General features: G+C 40.1%; 1 protein-coding gene across 1 annotated transcript; it reads left to right on the forward strand.

Annotated features, from left to right (window-relative positions):
- Positions 1 to 858: 858 nt before the first annotated feature.
- On the forward strand, positions 859 to 4,514 carry LOC127095019 (cysteine synthase). Its single transcript, XM_051033770.1, has 11 exons — positions 859 to 1,005; positions 1,096 to 1,205; positions 1,296 to 1,353; positions 1,445 to 1,708; positions 1,773 to 1,910; positions 2,014 to 2,065; positions 2,812 to 2,891; positions 3,245 to 3,304; positions 3,486 to 3,566; positions 3,849 to 3,925; positions 4,490 to 4,514. Exons 1-11 carry the CDS (start codon positions 964 to 966, stop codon positions 4,512 to 4,514), a joined length of 987 nt encoding a protein of 328 aa, XP_050889727.1. The 5' UTR covers positions 859 to 963.
- Positions 4,515 to 16,528: the final 12,014 nt, after the last annotated feature.

Raw genomic sequence — 16,528 nt, forward strand, 5'->3', positions numbered from 1 at the left:
TGAGCTGTATTATCCACCAAAACGTCGATGTGAGGTAATGGGAAATCATCTCACTACGCCAAAAATGACTTTTAACAGCGCATCTTAGACAACGCTTTTAAAAGAAAGCGCTGTCTAAGGTTAAAATTAAAATAAAACACGGAAAATGTTCCAAAAAAATAATGAAAGCGCTGTCTAAGGGGGGGTCTTAGACAGCGTTTTCTAAAAGCGCTGTCTAAGACCCCCCCTTAGACAGCGCTTTTAGAAAGCGCTTTTAAATATAGACCTTAGTCAGCGCTTTTGATAAAGCGCTGTCTAAAGTCTTTAAATTAAAAAAAAATTAAAACCAAAAGCGCTGTCTAAGGGGGGGTTTAGAAAGCGCTTTTGGAAAGCACTATCTAAGGCATACCTTAGAAAGCGCTTTCCACAAAAGCGCTGTCTAAGGTCTAATTAAAATAAAATTTCAGACTCCATTTCAATTTTCGTTCTCTGTTCTTTTGTTTTCCCTCCTGCGAATGTTGAAACCCTATCAGCGAAAACCATAACAGCGAACATGAATACACTTCCATTTTTCGGTTTCAATCATTGAACGTGTTTGAAGAATCGTACGTGTCTCGACATTTGGGTGTTGACTTCGTTTTTCGTTTCTACTGTTCTTCATTTCTTGCGGTATGTTCTTCAATATTTCTTCATTTCTTCGTTTCTACTGTATAATCTTGTTGAGAATGTTGAGAATGTTTATAATCTTGTTGAGAATGTTTATAATCTTGCGGTAGTTTACTAATGTTGAGAATGTGCATAATCTTGTTGTCTTTTTAACCGGTGTGAAACTCCCTCCACATCAACTGATTCAGTTTCTGTTTTTATAATATTCTAATTTTCAACAAATATGAAGCTTAATTGTTATTCTATCTTGATTATTCTCACTGCTATGCTAATACTGTTTATTGTTTGTCAGATTTTTGTAGTCACTGAGCTGATACCATGGCTGTCCAAAGATCTGGAATTGCTAATGATGTTACAGAAGTGAGTTTGTTTGTGTTCCTTCATCATGTCCATTTTTTGTGTTCTCTTCTAGATAACATATTCTTGTTTTCAAATGTTTGTTTGGTGTAGTTGATTGGGAAAACCCCGTTAGTGTATTTAAATAAACTTACTGATGGCTGCGTTGCTCGAGTCGCTGCCAAGCTCGAATTGATGGAGCCATGCTCTAGCGTTAAAGACAGGTAACTATTGATTGTGAGTTTTTTATTCATGCTTTTGGTAGAATTGTGTTTCACATGGGTAACTATTTATCATGTATATTTGACATACAGGATTGGTTATAGTATGATTGCTGATGCTGAAGAGAAGGGGCTTATCACACCTGGACAGGTTGGTTTACTTTGATAATTAAAGAAAAGTGCCTTCTCTGTTACTATTATAGCATTCATTTTAGATCTTAATGATTCATATTTTACTGAAGAGTGTCCTCATTGAACCAACAAGTGGTAATATTGGCATTGGATTGGCCTTCATGGCAGCGGCCAAGGGTTACAAGCTCATAATTACGATGCCTGCGTCAATGAGTCTTGAAAGAAGAATTATTCTGTTAGCTTTTGGAGCTGAATTGGTTTTGACAGACCCTGCAAAGGGAATGAAAGGAGCTGTTCAGAAAGCGGAAGAGATATTGTCTAAGACACCTAATGCTTACATACTTCAGCAATTTGAAAACCCTGCTAATCCCAAGGTATATAAACTCTTTTGTTCTATAACTCGCACAATGGATTCTCGACTTATTGTTACTTTTGCAGGTGCATTATGAAACCACGGGTCCGGAGATATGGAAAGGCACAGATGGGAAAGTTGACGCATTTGTTTCTGGGATTGGTACTGGTGGTACCATAACAGGTGCTGGGAAATATCTCAAGGAGCAAAATTCTAATATAAAGGTTTCTTTTCCTCTCTAAATATATGTCTAAATATATGTTTGAATATATTTATACCTATGTCATTCCCTTTTATATGCTCTCACCATCGTTTTGCTTTATGTAGCTGTTTGGCGTGGAACCGGTGGAGAGTCCGGTGCTCTCAGGGGGAAAGCCGGGTGAGCTTTAAGCTTTTCTGTAATAATTTAGTTTTTTAAAATTGCATATGAACGGCAAAATTCTTGCATTACAAGTTGATTTGTTATTTAATTTTCTATTGACCGGTTTATAAGTACTATAGAGACTTAAAGATCAAATGGAAAAGGGCCTGATTATAAGAGGTAGAGGAAGATCTAAAAAACATTCAGGAGAAACTATTTAAAATAAGGGGAAAATTGCACTTCTTAGTTTTAACTTTTTGTTTTTTGCATTTTCTTTCGAGTCTCTGAAATTGGGTCATGGATTGATAATGTAGACAACCCCCTCCGTGGGTTAAAACATGTTTCTTCCCTTTAATGTGCAAAAGCTATTTGCTGGAAGGACTAGGGTGGGTTTTATCCTACCTGTCAAAATTACTGAAAGAAGATTCCCACCAGATTTTCTTAGAATACAGTATTCATTGTGTCTTTCCTTGTAAAGTTTTCTCGACATCCATTTCATGATTGGTTGACCAGATTGATCCTCGGTCTAATCACATGCTAAGCTTATGAAGTTTCTGTCACTGCGATTATATGCTGTATTTTCTCATTCGTACAATTATCCCTTCAGAGAATAGACTAAGTAATCCAATTCCTATTTGGTTTTACTTCAGAGGGTAGATATAGTTTAACAGTTTTTATCTTGAATAAAGCCTTGCCCCTTATGGTTGAGATCAAGAAATTTCTGTGTCGTGGATAATTTACAATTTGCTGCTCTGAATGTTCAGGTCCTCACAAGATTCAAGGGATTGGTGTTGGCTTTGTCCCTGGTGTCTTGGACACTGGTCTTATTGATGAAGTCATTCAAGTAAGCTTAAAAACTTGTGGATAATCATTTTTAAAAAACAATCTTGTAGATAATCATTATATAATCAATAATCATCCTTTATACAATATAATGATGTATGAAATTATTTTTTTGGAAATTGTTTGGAAATGCAAAGTACAGTCTTATACAGTGTAGGAAGAAGATTCACATGTCCATAGTTATTGCATCTGATTGTTGATGTTTTCTTGACCTTCTTATGCCCTCAATTCCTAGATATGTATTTCATTTGGCAGTTTATTGTTTTATATATTTGAAAGATACCGAAAATCTCATTATTTTGTAATAGTTGTCAATATTTAATGTGTTAACCTGAGATATGTATAATTTGGCAGATATCAAGTGATGAAGCAATAGAAACTGCAAAGCTTCTTGCACTTAAAGAAGGCCTATTTGTAAGTTCTAAAACTATATAGAAACAACTAAGAGTCAGCGTATTGCTGTCTTTAATGTCTATTTTGTCGAGCCTCTAGTGCAAATTTATAATCGGTAATTGGATGTGAGAAAAAAAACTGGTCATATCCTCTTTTCAAATTTTATAATTTACCGAACCTCTTTACTCTGGATTTGTTGTAGGTGGGAATATCTTCTGGAGCTGCAGCCGCCGCTGCCATTAAGATAGCCAAAAGGCCAGAAAATGCTGGAAAGCTTATTGTTGTAAGTTGATTATATCCCTAAAATCTTAGTTTATGTTATTACAAATATCAAGTTTCATTTAATTACAAAAAATGGTAGCATAAGGTTCAATTAAGACCTCTGGCTAAAGGAATTGAGTTGATGTTATTAATCTAAAATATGATATTGTAGCTTAAGAACTGGCTAATATAGTTTCATCTTTCTGTTTATTTATGTTACTTGAATGATTCATTAAGATAAAAGCCTCATTATACAAAATTGTGAAGCACTTTGTGATTGCAGTTTCATTTTGACATGTTGCAGGTCATTTTTCCAAGCTTTGGGGAGAGGTACCTATCCTTTGTGCTATTTGAGTCTGTGAGACGTCAAGCTGAAACCATGTCTAAGGGGGGGATTAGAAAGCGCTTTAGGCAAAAGCGCTGTCTAAGGGGGGGGGGCTTAGACAGCGCTTTTTGAAAAGCGCTGTCTAAGGTATACCTAAAAAAATTAAAATAGGAGGGTCTTAGAAAGCGCTTTTGGCCAAAGCGCTGTCTAAGGGGGTGGGGCTTAGACAGCGCTTTTCAAAAGCGCTGTCTAAGGTATACCTAAAAAATTTAAAATAAGAGGGTCTTATAAAGCGCTTTTGGCCAAAGCGCTGTCTAAGGGGGGGGGGGGCTTAGACAGCGCTTTTAAGATTTAAAAAAGCGCTGTCTAAACCTTTAGCAGCGGAGGTTTAGACAGCGCTTTAAAGCGCTGTCTAAGGCTAAAAAAAGCGCTGTCTAAGGTCTTGTTTGTTGTAGTGTCTTTAGGGCTGGCTCTGTTCAGATCCCGGTAGTCGACACACATCTGTACCTTTCCATCCTTCTTAGGTACTGGGACGATGTTTGCAACCCATGGCGGATAATTTGTGACTGCTAGAAACCCTGCATCCAACTGCTTTTGCACTTCTTCCTTTATCTTGACAGCCCCTCTCCGCTCTTGTTCTTCTGAGCTTCTGCTTGACCGGAGGACAACCTTTTTTAAGAGGCAAGCGGTGTACCACGATGTCCGTGTCCAGCCCGGGCATGTCCTGATAAGACCAGGCGAAGATGTCAACATACTCTTGCAGCAATTCAATAAACCCCTTCTCCACATTATCTTCCAAAGCAGCCCCTATCTTGATTTCTCTCTTGGCGTCCTCGGTGCCGAGATTAATCACTTCAACAGACTCTTGATACGGTTGAATGACCCTTTCTTCCTGTTTTAAGAAACTGGCAAGTTCTTCAGGGAGTTCACAGTCTTCATCACCCTCTTCTTCAGCTTGAAAGATTGGATTTTCAAAGTCGAAGCGAGCCATAGCAGAACTGTTATCAATAGGATCCGGTGACGTGCATCTTCATGAGTGATGGTATGTGCTTATGAGTGTGAAAGAAAAAAGTGGAAACTAAACAAAACATTGCCATTTTTTTTTATTTTGAAAAACTGCAAAAATAGAAAGACAGGGAACGAAATATTTGAATGCAAAAAGACGTCCTTTATTTATGATAAAAAATGTAAATGTCACATAGATGGGCCCTACAATGAGTCATTACGCTCTGGGCGGAACGTAAGACTTGGACATGCATGAATAAACAAAGAAAATTACTCCTTCAGACAAGTGGCTTGGACAATCTCCTTAGAAGATCAATTATGGAGAACTTCACCCGGGATCCTCGGACGCACCCAGTTGTCGATGTCACAATCACTATCCCCACCCTCTTCATTGATTGCTGATACCTGGCCATACTGAAAGATGCCAGCGCTGGAGAAGGTGATCGGCCCTTGATGAGTCTGAAGTGTTGAAGTTGTAGAAGTCAGAGTTGGCTGGTACCCGATCCCGAACTTGTCGTCTTTCATTGGTAATTCCAACAGACGCCCCCAACTGGGAGCAACACCTGAATCCACCACGGCCCGTGCCTGTTTAAAGGATGAGATAGAGGCACCCACTTTAACCTCTTCCACTGGAGCTGCATCCTTGATCTGAACTGACTCAAAGGCCTGACACAGAGTCTCATGAATTTCACCTTCTACTTCTACATACTTGAATGTAGACAGGTTACTGACCAGGATGTCCTCCTCACCACAGACGGTGATAATTCGTCCGTTGACCGGAAACTTAATCTTCTGATGTAGAGTTGAAGAGACTGCCCCAGCATTATGGATCCAAGGACGACCCAACAAGCAACTGTAGGAAGGACTGATATCCATCACGAAGAAGACAATGTTGAAGGTTTGTGATCCAATCAGAATTGGCAATTCTACCTCTCCAAATACCGATCTCTTAGAACCATCGAAGGCTCTCACAATAAGATCTGAAGGTTTCAAGACCAAACCCTCTACTTCTAACCTCGACAGGGCCCTCTTGGGTAGCACATTGAGAGAGGAGCATGTATCCACCAAAACATGCGATAACACGGTGTCTCTGCATTCCATCGAGATGTGCAGAGCCTTGTTATGATTGCGTCCGGCTGGTGTTAAGTCAGAATCAGTAAAACCTAACTCGTTGCTTGCATGCACATTGGCAACGATCCCTTCTAGTTGGTTCACTGAGATCTCCTGAGGCACATATGCAGCATTAAGAACCTTCAGAAGTGCCTCCCTGTGTGCCTCCGAACACAGCAGGAGTGAGAGAATGGATATCTTAGACGGAGTCTGAATCAACTGATCGACTACCTTGTAATCGCTTCTCTTTATGATTCTCAAAAGCTCGTCCACATCGTTTGTAAAAGTGGGCTCAGAACCATCTTGGGGTGCAGAGGTACCCTCATTCGCGACTTGCTTGCCTTTGGCTTTCACCACAGCATCAGCATTATCAGCTTGGGTAACCGGTGGTGAGAACAATCTACCGCTCCTGGTGAATCGCCCGATTCCACCAACATTATCCACTGCGGGTGTAACACCCTTCTAAATACCCCAAAATATTATAATTAAAATAACAATATATTCATCAGAGTAATTATGCCCCGAAGGGTGTCACACAATCATTCCACAAATTTCATTAAAATATCCTGTCATGCTCATTTATTCAATCAAAATAAAACTCTTTTGCATAATTCGCAGCGGATACAAAATATCGACATTCAAATCATGTACTACATTGCATGTAAAGTTGATCAACAACTAAATTAAAACATAGTCAAACATCCCCTCCCGATGTTACATCTACCAGAGCATGACCCACTAAGGACGACACTAGACTCCATAGCACTAGCTTTTACTCAACTCATTGCTCGTTACCTGAAAAATAGTTGTAAGGGTGAGTTCCTCAATCAATATAATAAGCATTATAGAACAACATGTAATGCTAAGTGAATAACACATTAATTCACCCTAATCAGACTACGCACCCAGCAACGGCAATATCTATTCAAACATCATACTCAACGGTAACATATAGCATATGTATAATCTCAACCATACTCAACATCAACAGCACAACACACAACACACATATAATACTGGAATACATCCATTCATATTATATGCCATACATTCATTATGCAATGAGACTCTATGCATGCGGTACCGACTATGTTGTGAACATATAGTTCAACCTCACCGTCCAAATCCAGGCACGGCTACCAAGCTCACTAGTCCCACTCATTTGAGACATAGTGACTCACTCACTAATTCCTCACCATGGGAATTAGCTACCACCCCAAATGGGCCATGCGATGCACGCTAATCACCTAGCATGCAAACATCAACAACAACAATTCACAATGATTTACTCACTAATTCCTCACCATGGGAATTAGCTACCACCGTCAAGGCCACATAAGCATGCTAATCACCTAGCAATGCAACATCAACAACAATTCAAGAATAGACACATGCTCACACTCTAAGCCATAGAATAGTCTACTCACAAATGCATACATTCACAACATCATGTATACCATCATATATCATCAACACAAGCATCTCATATCATACCACATAATCAATCATAGTATTAGTACACTCTACTAATACCTATACTATTCAAAACAACGGGAAATGATCCCTACAACATCATACCTCAGCTAAGTACATCACTCAGCCTAAACAACCAAAAACTGCAAAACAACAGTTCAGAAAAATCACAATTCTGCCCATACGCGTATTGCCTATGCCCGTACGCGTATTGCCCAAACCTGACCAAATCCATACGCGTATTGCCCACTCTCATACGCGTATTGCGCATTTCCTCGCCCAACTCATACGCGTACCACCTGTCTCATACGCGTATGCTACGCGTAACAATCTCCCATTACGCGTACCAACAGAGACCAATTTACGTTCAAATTATCATCTTTTTCACCCATACGCGTAAGGCCTCCTCTATACGCGTACCAGCCATCTCATACGCGTATTGCCTAGTGCCATACGCGTATGACCAGAACCAGATTTTCCAGATCTGCAATGGCTTTCTCTGCTACGAGATCTATCCAATTCACCCTTCCACAGTCCAAATTTTCACACAAAACACTCATATCATCTAACACGAATCATCCCCTATTCGAATTCACAAATCCTAACATCATTACATATAATTTCTACGAATTCCTTCGATTAAAATCCCAATTTCGTTCATCCAATATTTCACCATTTTCAGCATACATCAATCTAATTAGAGGTAAAACAATGGTTTATTACTACCCAGTACATATCATCCCATAATACCCGTTAATCGATGATAAACCCCCCTTACCTGAGTTAATCCGGCAATTCCGTTAGCTTCAAGCTTTTCCTCGTCTCTTGCTCTGCCTCCTTGCCCTTTTTCCACTTCCAGCCGCTTCTCTATTTTGCTTTTCACGTGAAAACCCTTTTTCCAAAAATTGGGACTTTTTATTATTCCAACTTATATACTCCAATAATAAAACCCAATAATATTATCCAAATAATAATATTAATACTCCAATAATATTAATCCAATTATTTAATTAAATTAATAATATACTATTAACTCAATTTTAATAATTATTTCATTTTATTGGGGTGTTACAACTCTCCCCCACTAAAAGAGTTTTCGTCCTCGAAAACATACCTCAAGCGAACAACTCTGGGTAAGACTCCTTCATCTTACTCTCCAGTTCCCAAGTCACATTGCCACCTGCTGGTCCTCCCCAAGCTACCTTCACCAAGGCAATCTCTTTACCCCGCAACTGCTTCAACTCTCGATCCTCGATCCTCATAGGTGATGTTTCAACAGTCAGGTTATCTCTCACCTGTACATCATCTACTTGGACTACATGCGACGGATCATGAATGTACCTCCTCAACTGAGACACATGAAAAACCTCATGCAAATTCGCAAGCGACGGTGGTAAAGCGATACGATAGGCTACCTCCCCTATCCTCTCCAAAATCTGATAAGGACCAATAAAACGAGGTGTCAAGTGACTTCCTTCTCTTGTCATGATAACTCTTCTGACGACTCTGAGCAATTCTCATCTTCTCCGGAATCATCTTAATCTTTTCCGTAGTTTGTTGAACAATCTCCGGTCCAACCACAGCACTCTCACCGGACTCATACCAACATAACGGTGTCCGACATCTCCTACCATACAAAGCTTCAAACGGTGCCATACCAATGCTCGAATGAAAACTATTGTTGTAGGTAAACTCAATCAAAGGTAAATAACAATCCCAAGTACCTCCTTTTTCCAAAACACAAGCTCTCAAAAGATCCTCTAATGACTGAATCGTCCTCTCAGTCTGACCATCAGTCTACGGATGATATGCAGAACTCAATCTCAGCTTAGTTCCCAAAGCCTTCTGCAAACCTTCCCAAAACTTCGATGTAAATCTAGGATCTCTGTCCGAAACAATACTCGACGGAATACCATGCAAACTTACAATCTTCTCAATATACAACTCGGCTAATCTCTCTAACGGATAATCCATTCTGATCGGAATGAAATGAGCCGATTTTGTCAACCTGTCCACAATCACCCAAATAGCTTCAAAATTCTTATTTGTCCTCGGTAAACCAGAAACAAAATCCATACTGATACTATCCCACTTCCACTCTGGAATAGCCAACGGTTGCATTAGCCCAGACGGCTTCTGATGCTCAATCTTTGACTTCTGACAAGTCAAACAGGAATAAACAAAACTCGCAATTTCTCTTTTCATTCCCGGCCACCAAAATAACTTTTTCAAATCATGATACATCTTCGTAGCTCCAGGATGAATACTCAAACCACTACGATGTCCTTCTTCAAGAATGCTCTTCTTAAGTTCAATAACATCCGGAATGCACACCCGATTACCAAATTTCAAGACACCATTCTCATCAACTCTGAATTCACCACCTTGGCCTTGATTCACTAAAGTCAACTTATCAACCAAAAGCATATCGGATTTCTGACCCTCTCTGATCTCATCCAAAATATTACTCGTTAACTTCAACATTCCCAATTTAACACTATTGTGAGTACTCTCACACACCAAACTCAAATCTCTAAACTGCTCAATTAAATCCAATTCTTTAACCATTAACATAGACATATGCAATGATTTCCGACTCAATGCATCAGCTACTACATTTGCTTTACCCGGATGGTAATTCAACCCAAAATCATAATCCTTCAGAAATTCTAACCATCTCCTCTGTCTCATATTCAGCTCTTTCTGATCAAACAAATACTTTAAACTTTTATGGTCACTGAAAACCTCAAATCTGGATCCATACAAGTAATGCCTCCACAACTTCAGAACAAATACCACAGCTGCCAATTCTAAATCGTGCGTTGGATAGTTCCTCTCATGAATCCTCAGTTGTCTCGAAGCATAAGCTACAACCTGCTTATTCTGCATCAATACACCACCCAAACCCAACAATGAAGCATCACAATAAACTTCAAACGATTCTGACGGACTCGGTAATATCAGAACAGGAGCACTAGTTAACCTCCTCTTTAACTCTTGGAAACCTTCTTCACATTTTAAGTCCCAAACAAACGCTTGCCCTTTTCTAGTCAACATCGTCAACGGTAATGCCAACTTAGAAAATCCCTCAATGAACTTCCTATAATAACCAGCCAAACCAAGGAAACTTCGAATCTCAACAACAGACTTAGGAGCCTCCCACTTAGATACCGCTTCTATCTTAGAAGGATCAACAGCAACACCACCTCTGGAAATCACATGACCAAGAAAACTAACTTCTTCTAACCAAAATTCACACTTGGATAGTTTAGCAAACAATTTCTTTTCTCGTAGAATTCCTAAAACCAATCTCAAATGCTCAGAATGCTCTTCTTCAGATTTCGAATACACCAAAATGTCATCAATAAACACCACAACAAACTTGTCTAGATACGGATGGAAAATCCTATTCATATACTCCATAAATACTCCAGGTGCATTAGTCACACCAAAAGGCATTACAGAATACTCATAATGTCCATACCTTGTTCTGAAAGCAGTCTTCTGAATATCCTCAGTTTTCACACGTATCTGATGATACCCAGATCTCAAATCTATCTTGCTGAACACACTCGCACCAACCAATTGATCCATCAAATCATCAATCCTCGGCAAAGGATACCGATTCTTGATCGTCACTTTATTCAGTTGCCTGTAGTCCACACACAACCTCATAGTACCTTCTTTCTTCTTAACCAACAACACTGGTGCACCCCACGGTGACACACTCGGACGAATAAATTTCTTATCCAACAAATCTTCCAACTGACTCTTCAATTCAGCTAACTCAACAGCAGACATACGGTACGGAGCCATCGATATCGGTCTAGTACCAGGTACCAAATCAATCGAGAACTCAACTTCACGCTCTGGCGGCAATTCATTCACTTCTTCAGGAAACACATCAGGAAAATCACACACCACAGCCGGATCACCAATCACCAGTTTATCTTTAGCCTCCAAAGTCGCTAACAGCATAAACAACTCTGCTCCATCCGCTACTTCCTCATTCACTTGCTTTGCAGATAGAAATAAACTCTTGCCTTCCTCAATCTTAGGAAAAATCACAGTCTTATCAAAACAGTTCATATAGACTCGGTTAACCACCAACCAGTTCATTCCCAAGATAACATCAATCTGTACTAGTGGAAGACACACAAGGTCTATCCCAAAGTCTCTACCAAAAATACTCAAAGGACAATTCAAACAAACTGAAGTAGTAGTCACTGAACCCTTCGCAGGAGTATCAATCACCATACTTCCAAGCATCTCAGATATCTCTAACTTAAGTTTCACAGCACAATCCAAAGATATAAAGGAATGAGTAGCACCGGTGTCAATAATAGCTACAAGAGGAAAGCCATTAATACAACACGTACCTCGGATCAAACGATCATCTGCAGAAGTCTCAGAACCCGATAAAGCAAAGACCTTGCCTCCCGACTGATTCTCCTTTTTCGGCTTAGGACACTGTGGACTGATATGACCCAACTCTCCACAGTTGAAGCAAGTCACAGTCTTCAACCGGCAGTCTGCAGCCAAATGACCACCTTTTCCACACTTGAAACACTTCTTCTCATTACTGGTACACTCATGGATACGATGTCCAGCCTGACCACATCTGTAACACTTAGCAGGAGCACTAGAGTCTCCCCCACTAGGCCTCTTCATCCCACTCTGTCTCTAGAAACCTTTGCCAGCTGCATACGGTTTCCCACGATCATTCTGATTCTTACCTTTCCTATCAACCCTTTGCTGATAGCTCTCTGCTCTAGCCTTGGAATCCTGTTCAAAAATCCTGCAACAGTCAACCAAGTCAGAAAACACTCTGATCCGCTGATATCCAATAGCCTGTTTGATCTCGGGACGCAACCCGTTCTCGAACTTCACACATTTCGAAAATTCCCCAGCAGCCTCATTATAGGGAGTATAATACTTCGACAGCTCTGTGAACTTAGCAGCATACTCGGTAACAGACCGATTGCCCTGCTTCAATTCCAAGAATTCTATCTCTTTCTTTCCTCTAACATCCTCTGGAAAGTACTTCCTCAGAAACCTCTCTCTGAACACAGCCCAAGTGATCTCAGCATTCCCAGCAGTTTCCAACTCAGTGCGGGTAGCAACCCACCAATCATCTGCTTCCTCTGACAGCATATGCGTACCGAACCTGACCTTCTGGTTATCGGCACACTCAGTTACTCGGAAGATTCTCTCGATCTCCTTCAACCACTTCTGAGCACCATCTGGATCGTATGCTCCCTTGAACATTGGAGGATTGTTCTTCTGGAACTCACTCAGTTGACGAGCAGCTCCCATTCCCACAACGTTCGAATTTCCTCCAAGTACTCCAGCTAGCATACCCAGAGCCTCAGCAATCGCAGCATCATCTCTACCTCTTCCAGCCATCTCTATTCTGAAAACCCAAACAACCAAACAATAAGTACTGATAGGGTTACACAACACCTATCCCGTACAGGGGAACAGAACAATTACGACTCGACTCGACCGACTATGCTCTGATACCACTAATGTAACACCCTTCTAAATACCCCAAAATATTATAATTAAAATAACAATATATTCATCAGAGTAATTATGCCCCGAAGGGTGTCACACAATCATTCCACAAATTTCATTAAAATATCCTGTCATGCTCATTTATTCAATCAAAATAAAACTCTTTTGCATAATTCGCAGCGGATACAAAATATCGACATTCAAATCATGTACTACATTGCATGTAAAGTTGATCAACAACTAAATTAAAACATAGTCAAACATCCCCTCCCGATGTTACATCTACCAGAGCATGACCCACTAAGGACGACACTAGACTCCATAGCACTAGCTTTTACTCAACTCATTGCTCGTTACCTGAAAAATAGTTGTAAGGGTGAGTTCCTCAATCAATATAATAAGCATTATAGAACAACATGTAATGCTAAGTGAATAACACATTAATTCACCCTAATCAGACTACGCACCCAGCAACGGCAATATCTATTCAAACATCATACTCAACGGTAACATATAGCATATGTATAATCTCAACCATACTCAACATCAACAGCACAACACACAACACACATATAATACTGGAATACATCCATTCATATTATATGCCATACATTCATTATGCAATGAGACTCTATGCATGCGGTACCGACTATGTTGTGAACATATAGTTCAACCTCACCGTCCAAATCCAGGCACGGCTACCAAGCTCACTAGTCCCACTCATTTGAGACATAGTGACTCACTCACTAATTCCTCACCATGGGAATTAGCTACCACCCCAAATGGGCCATGCGATGCACGCTAATCACCTAGCATGCAAACATCAACAACAACAATTCACAATGATTTACTCACTAATTCCTCACCATGGGAATTAGCTACCACCGTCAAGGCCACATAAGCATGCTAATCACCTAGCAATGCAACATCAACAACAATTCAAGAATAGACACATGCTCACACTCTAAGCCATAGAATAGTCTACTCACAAATGCATACATTCACAACATCATGTATACCATCATATATCATCAACACAAGCATCTCATATCATACCACATAATCAATCATAGTATTAGTACACTCTACTAATACCTATACTATTCAAAACAACGGGAAATGATCCCTACAACATCATACCTCAGCTAAGTACATCACTCAGCCTAAACAACCAAAAACTGCAAAACAACAGTTCAGAAAAATCACAATTCTGCCCATACGCGTATTGCCTATGCCCGTACGCGTATTGCCCAAACCTGACCAAATCCATACGCGTATTGCCCACTCTCATACGCGTATTGCGCATTTCCTCGCCCAACTCATACGCGTACCACCTGTCTCATACGCGTATGCTACGCGTAACAATCTCCCATTACGCGTACCAACAGAGACCAATTTACGTTCAAATTATCATCTTTTTCACCCATACGCGTAAGGCCTCCTCTATACGCGTACCAGCCATCTCATACGCGTATTGCCTAGTGCCATACGCGTATGACCAGAACCAGATTTTCCAGATCTGCAATGGCTTTCTCTGCTACGAGATCTATCCAATTCACCCTTCCACAGTCCAAATTTTCACACAAAACACTCATATCATCTAACACGAATCATCCCCTATTCGAATTCACAAATCCTAACATCATTACATATAATTTCTACGAATTCCTTCGATTAAAATCCCAATTTCGTTCATCCAATATTTCACCATTTTCAGCATACATCAATCTAATCAGAGGTAAAACAATGGTTTATTACTACCCAGTACATATCATCCCATAATACCCGTTAATCGATGATAAACCCCCCTTACCTGAGTTAATCCGGCAATTCCGTTAGCTTCAAGCTTTTCCTCGTCTCTTGCTCTGCCTCCTTGCCCTTTTTCCACTTCCAGCCGCTTCTCTATTTTGCTTTTCACGTGAAAACCCTTTTTCCAAAAATTGGGACTTTTTATTATTCCAACTTATATACTCCAATAATAAAACCCAATAATATTATCCAAATAATAATATTAATACTCCAATAATATTAATCCAATTATTTAATTAAATTAATAATATACTATTAACTCAATTTTAATAATTATTTCATTTTATTGGGGTGTTACAACTCTCCCCCACTAAAAGAGTTTTCGTCCTCGAAAACATACCTCAAGCGAACAACTCTGGGTAAGACTCCTTCATCTTACTCTCCAGTTCCCAAGTCACATTGCCACCTGCTGGTCCTCCCCAAGCTACCTTCACCAAGGCAATCTCTTTACCCCGCAACTGCTTCAACTCTCGATCCTCGATCCTCATAGGTGATGTTTCAACAGTCAGGTTATCTCTCACCTGTACATCATCTACTTGGACTACATGCGACGGATCATGAATGTACCTCCTCAACTGAGACACATGAAAAACCTCATGCAAATTCGCAAGCGACGGTGGTAAAGCGATACGATAGGCTACCTCCCCTATCCTCTCCAAAATCTGATAAGGACCAATAAAACGAGGTGTCAAGTGACTTCCTTCTCTTGTCATGATAACTCTTCTGACGACTCTGAGCAATTCTCATCTTCTCCGGAATCATCTTAATCTTTTCCGTAGTTTGTTGAACAATCTCCGGTCCAACCACAGCACTCTCACCGGACTCATACCAACATAACGGTGTCCGACATCTCCTACCATACAAAGCTTCAAACGGTGCCATACCAATGCTCGAATGAAAACTATTGTTGTAGGTAAACTCAATCAAAGGTAAATAACAATCCCAAGTACCTCCTTTTTCCAAAACACAAGCTCTCAAAAGATCCTCTAATGACTGAATCGTCCTCTCAGTCTGACCATCAGTCTACGGATGATATGCAGAACTCAATCTCAGCTTAGTTCCCAAAGCCTTCTGCAAACCTTCCCAAAACTTCGATGTAAATCTAGGATCTCTGTCCGAAACAATACTCGACGGAATACCATGCAAACTTACAATCTTCTCAATATACAACTCGGCTAATCTCTCTAACGGATAATCCATTCTGATCGGAATGAAATGAGCCGATTTTGTCAACCTGTCCACAATCACCCAAATAGCTTCAAAATTCTTATTTGTCCTCGGTAAACCAGAAACAAAATCCATACTGATACTATCCCACTTCCACTCTGGAATAGCCAACGGTTGCATTAGCCCAGACGGCTTCTGATGCTCAATCTTTGACTTCTGACAAGTCAAACAGGAATAAACAAAACTCGCAATTTCTCTTTTCATTCCCGGCCACCAAAATAACTTTTTCAAATCATGATACATCTTCGTAGCTCCAGGATGAATACTCAAACCACTACGATGTCCTTCTTCAAGAATGCTCTTCTTAAGTTCAATAACATCCGGAATGCACACCCGATTACCAAATTTCAAGACACCATTCTCATCAACTCTGAATTCACCACCTTGGCCTTGATTCACTAAAGTCAACTTATCAACCAAAAGCATATCGGATTTCTGACCCTCTCTGATCTCATCCAAAATATTACTCGTTAACTTCAACATTCCCAATTTAACACTATTGTGAGTACTCTCACACA

This window comes from Lathyrus oleraceus, chromosome 6 (assembly GCF_024323335.1).
Source record: "Lathyrus oleraceus cultivar Zhongwan6 chromosome 6, CAAS_Psat_ZW6_1.0, whole genome shotgun sequence".
Classification (NCBI taxonomy): Eukaryota; Viridiplantae; Streptophyta; class Magnoliopsida; order Fabales; family Fabaceae; genus Lathyrus; species Lathyrus oleraceus.